Source organism: Nuphar pumila, chromosome 1, assembly GCF_984573655.1.
Source record: "Nuphar pumila chromosome 1, dmNupPumi1.hap1.1, whole genome shotgun sequence".
Classification (NCBI taxonomy): domain Eukaryota; kingdom Viridiplantae; phylum Streptophyta; class Magnoliopsida; order Nymphaeales; family Nymphaeaceae; genus Nuphar; species Nuphar pumila.
The window spans coordinates 1227256-1232731 of record NC_143249.1 but is presented as its reverse complement, the minus strand read 5'-3'; the positions used below and the strand labels follow the sequence as shown (position 1 = coordinate 1232731).

Genomic DNA, 5476 nt, shown 5'->3' with positions numbered 1-5476 from the left:
GGCCAGCGGGCTAGCCTGATGGGCCTAAGTTATTTATTATTTTTTTAATAATTTAAATTTTTAAAAATGAACTATTATATAGCAGCTTGGATAAATATTGTTATTTACCTAATTAGTTGCATGAGAACTTGCTATTTATTAATTATTACTATTTACCTAATTAATTGCACTAATTAGGAATTTGTTGCATGAGAACTTGCTATTCTCTGGCTAACCCATAATTTCAGTCAATCATTTATGCATTTTAAGATTGGGTCAGGCTGGATCCTGCCAGCTTCACATTGGCCCATTGGGCCAATGGACCGGGCCATGGGCTTCACTTCAAACCCGAGCCTGTTAAGAACTGGGCCAAAACCGGGCCCATTAGTAAATGGGCCAGGCTGGCCCGGTCCGATGCCCACCCCTACAAACAACCAATATTGCTGCTCTCTTGGAATTTCACGTGTTTGCAAACACATGATCCAAAACTTGTTTTCTGTTAAAGCAATTACGTGTATCACATCTAAGCGGCTCGATTCATCAAAAAATTTGAAAAAATGTGAAAATTGTTTTCTTGTCGGAGCTATTAAGCTAAAAATCATAGATTGTAACGATTCAATTTGGCTACATACGTTTGCTATGGTTCAAACCTTGAATTGTGTTTTTTCAACATTAAGTGTAGATAGGGGCTGTCAACGGGATGGGTTTGTATAGGGTACCTGACCTGGCCCGAACCCGAATTTCTGAGTATGGATATGAAAAACACCAATTCGAATAATATTTGGGTCATAATTTTTGCCGAGTACCAGACCTGAGTGATCTCTCTCTCTCTCTCTCTCTCTCTCTATATATATATATATAATAAAAATAAATAATTGAAATTATGTGGTTGCTGAACTGAGATTTCCTTTTTGTGACTCGACAAAACCTGAACCCAAACCCAGTAATTCCTAATGGGTCGGGTACCCAACCCCTAAATGTAGACAACTCTTTGAATTATGAAGTTTTAGTACATCGTAAGCAATTGATTTTCGGAGCCTTGAAAATACTGCTTATGTGTTTCAATCACACGATTCAAAACTCATTTCAGATTACAACTAGAGGGCCTGATTTTCCGATATTTACCCTAGGTGTCACTAGAATACGAGAACATAACAAAAAAGATGTGATTTTGGAATCAACCATCAGATAACAAAAAATATGTGATTTTGGAATCAACCATGGGATCATCGTGTATTTTTGATGAAAAAATGTAATTTTTGAATGCTTGAATATTTATAAAGATTATGAACCATTAATTTTAAACTCTTAAAAAAATCTCATTTATGCATCAAATTCGGGTAATTCATGAGCGGGTTCTTATAAAACCAAGCGTGTAGATCATATCTGTATTGTTAGATTCAAGAGAAAAGAATAAAAAAATTCATGAAAATAGTGGTTCACCCATTTGTTTTTATATTTTCAGTTCTCATATTCTAAGTGAATCTACCCTAGTGTGTATATATATATATATATATATATATATATATGGAGATTATGTACATAAAGAATGGGACCAGGTCCGCTGTTCCCAGTGTTATTAGGTCCAAGAGCTGACCCAGTTAATCCGAGTGCTTTTGTTTGATTGTTCACTGCTTCAGAGATGGGCTGTGAAGCGTATGTTTTTTGGGTATACCAGTTAAAAATTTAAATATTAAACCGAGAAACCTCAAAAGAATAAGATCCGGTCTCATAAGGAAATTATGAAAGAGAAGAAGAGCCTTGGCTACGCGACAACCATTCGGGGCTGCTGCCGTCGTCGACCAGACAGAAGCCGAGGGCTCGCGTCATTTGCCACCTGGACGGTGCTGATCTGTGCATCGGAGAAAAGGCGGTTTGATTAAAAAAATAATATTTACTTTATGTCCTGTTACCAACCCAAGAGTTGGGTCGGCTGGTTAAGACTTGAAAGTATTAAAACTTGACCATGGTTAGGGGGGGGCAGGGTCGGTTCTTACTTCTTAGTACCCCTTCAATAATAAATTCTCATTAAAAAAATAACGTGGCGTTTTATTTATTTCAAGAGGAAACAGAGGGGTCCCTTCCCAACTCTCTCTCTCTCTCTCTCTCAGATAAGAAGAAGCAAAGCAAAGCAAGCAAGCCGCCTCGGATGACCGTTCAGAGCGCGTCGTCACCATCGCCGGAATCAATCATCGGAATTAATTTCCGGCGAATACCCGCTTTGGTTTTGCTACTGAGCTTCGGTTGTCGCAACCCCAAATTGCTTAGAAGAAGCTGGCGGTTCCTTGGTCTCGGACTAGGACTACTGGAAATGGTGAAATTGGTAGGTTGAGCTTCGACGCCGGTAGGTGGTGGGGGTTTGCGTTTTCAGGTCTGGTGCGTCGGGAAGGAACCGAATCTCTTCTCCGGCGAAGGTGGTGGTGGTGCTTTACGGCGAGTTGGTATCTGGCAGCTGGGAGAAGAGTGAGGTTTGGGTAGGGTCTGCTGCTTTAAAGGTTTGCCTTTTGCGGGGGAGTCTGGATGCGAATTCGCTGTTGGGTGATTGGAGTGGTTCTGAGTCGGTGGGAATTGAGCCGGAGATCCTATTCCTGAAATTGTTTGGTGCTTTTCCGGCAGGAGGACTGGGTTTCTTTCGGTGGGGAAACAGTGATGCTGGTGGAGACCGTGGAAAAATTGGAGAATTCTTCGGCCGTGACAGTGTCCAACGTGACGTCGGCGTCCGGTGAGGCCAGCGTTAACTCCAGCGGCAACCAGAAGCAGAACCAGGAGATGCCCACCGCATCTGCGGCAGCTCCGACGCCCAAACGGAAGAGAAATCTGCCCGGAATGCCAGGTTGGGAGCTGTGCAAACCGAAGAGAAATCGAATTCATGAGCACCCTTTTCCCGTATCCTTGTTTTCATTTAGGAAATATGGAGGAATTCACTATCTATGTTTGTTCTTTCTTTCCGTTTTTCTGCAGATCCGGACGCGGAGGTGATCGCTCTGTCGCCCAAGACCCTGATGGCGACAAACCGATTCGTGTGCGAGATTTGCAACAAGGGTTTCCAGAGGGACCAGAACCTTCAGCTACACCGAAGAGGGCACAATCTGCCGTGGAAGCTACGGCAAAGGACGAGCAAAGAGGTGAAGAAGCGGGTCTACGTATGCCCGGAGACGACGTGCATCCACCACGATCCGGCGAGGGCGTTGGGAGATCTCACCGGAGTTAAGAAGCATTTCTGCCGGAAACACGGGGAGAAGAAGTGGAAGTGCGACAAGTGCTCCAAGAAATACGCCGTCCAATCCGATTGGAAGGCTCACTCCAAGATGTGCGGCACTCGCGAGTACCGCTGCGATTGCGGAACCCCTTTCTCGAGGTCAGCTTTGCTCTTACTCTATTCCTCATTCGATTATCGCTCTCCGCTTGTGTGTAAGAAACTTCGAATAAGAGGAGGATTCTGATGGTGGGTTCCTTTATGTATTTATATAGGAGGGATAGCTTCATTACTCATCGAGCTTTCTGCGATGCGTTGGCGGAGGAGAGTTCCAAGGCGCAGGCGGTGGTGGAGACTCCCGCCCGCCCGGCGAACTCCTCTTCGGACAATACCAACAATCCCAAATCGAATATGGTGGATGTTGCTGCACCCCAGCCTGTTGCTTCTTCTAAGAATCCCAACCTTACCCCAACGCCTCCTACTCCACCCGCCGTTTCTGTCAGGATTCAGTCTCTTGCTATTCAACAAGGTGAGGATGAGGGGAAAAAATAAAATGCATATACGCCCAAAACCGTAATCTAGATTCTAAACCCCATGGCTGCGTTGTCGTTTCTTCATGTTTTGGCCATAAATCGAGTTTTGTCTGATATGAGCTCTCTCTCTCTCTCTCGTGTTGTTTGGTAGATCCTTTGTATTAAAGAAATATTTTTATTAATTAAACTCAAGTGCCCAACAGTGATTAAACTATTCTTTTAGTTGGATTGATCTAAAAGGTTCTCATGAAAACTTGAAGTTTTCAGTCATCTTATTAGCCAGAGGTTATCTGGTCTATGGCTATGTCCTTTTTCGCTAGACTTTTTGAGTTTTGCTTCCCCCTTTTCCCCTTTTAATTCTCTTTTTCTTTGTTGTTCTTAAATGATGTCACTTTTATTAGTTTAATTGTTAGTTGAAAATGTGTAGTATATGAATATTCAGGTCATGAATTCCTTTTTCTTTTGGTGTTCTTTTCTAGAGAGTGGAGATTCGAGAGGGTACATACATCCTTTTTTGCACAGCAAGAGCGGGGGCAGCACCAGCATCTTCGCCGCTCTCATGGCTTCGGGCGGCATACAGATGCAGACCCCGGGTTTCACAGACCTCATTGGCGCCAAGAACCGCGGCGATGGCTTGGCATCTGGGAGTTCGACGTCGACCTCTTCGTCTTCCTCCCTTGCCCCGCAGGTCGCTCTCTGCCTCTCTTCCAATGCTTCGCCTGCGGGGCCGTCGACCGGGATGGCGGCGCTGTTCGTGCCATCGGCTCAATCTCTGAGCCACCACCACCACCAATTCATCCCTCAGCCACCTCACATGTCTGCCACTGCATTGTTGCAGAGAGCAGCTCAGATGGGTGCGACCGCAAGCAACGGCTCGCTGTTTCGAGGCTTCGGGCTGTCATCTTCTCCATCAGCGTCTTCTTCGCCTGCGTCTTCCTTGCAGCATGATCAATGGGTCGATGGTTTGCACCAGCCACGCCCAGAAGCGGGTTTAGGACTTGGATTGATGTCAGTTGCCTCTTTGAGCTATACGAGCCGCCTCAATGAGGATGTGGGGATGGCGGAGCTAATGGCTAACTCCATTTTCGGTTCACCGGCCACAATTCCCAAGCCTACGACTCTTGATTTCCTTGGACTTGGAATGGGCGTTGCCCCTCCTGGGGGTTTCTCCGCACTCATTAGCGGTGGTGGTATAGAAATGGCGGCGGCCACCACCTCCTTTGGTGGTGGGACTCGCAGCGGCGCCGGAAATTCTTCCGGCAAATCTTGGGATGGCTGCTGAGTGGGAGAGAGCATGGTGGTGATTGTGCTTTTACACCGTTAGTTTTCCTAATGGCTAGTGAGTGATTTGGGTATGGAAAGAGAGCTAGGATCTGATTGGCCTGGCAGCTTTGAAAGATACGTGGCATACCAGTGCACAGTAGGAATGCCTTTTTGTTTTCCTCTTTTCTTTGTGTAGCCAAGGTGATTGTATATAATGTGTTTTCCTAGTACTGTTACGGTCTTTCTCTCTCTCTTTCTCCTCGTAATAATTGGGTCTATTTTTTTTTAAGACGGAACTAGTTACTCGTTGATGTCGCAATTTCTTCTTGACTTCTTTGATTTTGATAACCTAGGTTGGCCTGTTTGTTAATATGGCAATATGAACGGGTGGTGGGAAATTCTGTTTTTTTTTTGTTTTTCAAAAAGGCGGTGGGAATTTATTTTTTAACATTATTTTTCGCGTCTTCTAAATAAATACCAACAATAGCCCTAAAAGGGGTTTGGG

At 44.8% G+C, this 5476-nt stretch overlaps 1 protein-coding gene across 1 annotated transcript; it reads left to right on the top strand.

Annotated features, from left to right (window-relative positions):
• The first annotated feature begins 1952 nt into the window (after positions 1-1952).
• Positions 1953-5195, top strand: LOC149847637 (zinc finger protein GAI-ASSOCIATED FACTOR 1-like). The gene is made up of 4 exons (XM_090008952.1): positions 1953-2812; positions 2941-3337; positions 3451-3704; positions 4188-5195. Exons 1-4 carry the CDS (start codon positions 2629-2631, stop codon positions 4988-4990), a joined length of 1638 nt encoding a protein of 545 aa, XP_089865078.1. The 5' UTR covers positions 1953-2628; the 3' UTR covers positions 4991-5195.
• The last annotated feature ends 281 nt before the right edge of the window (positions 5196-5476 follow it).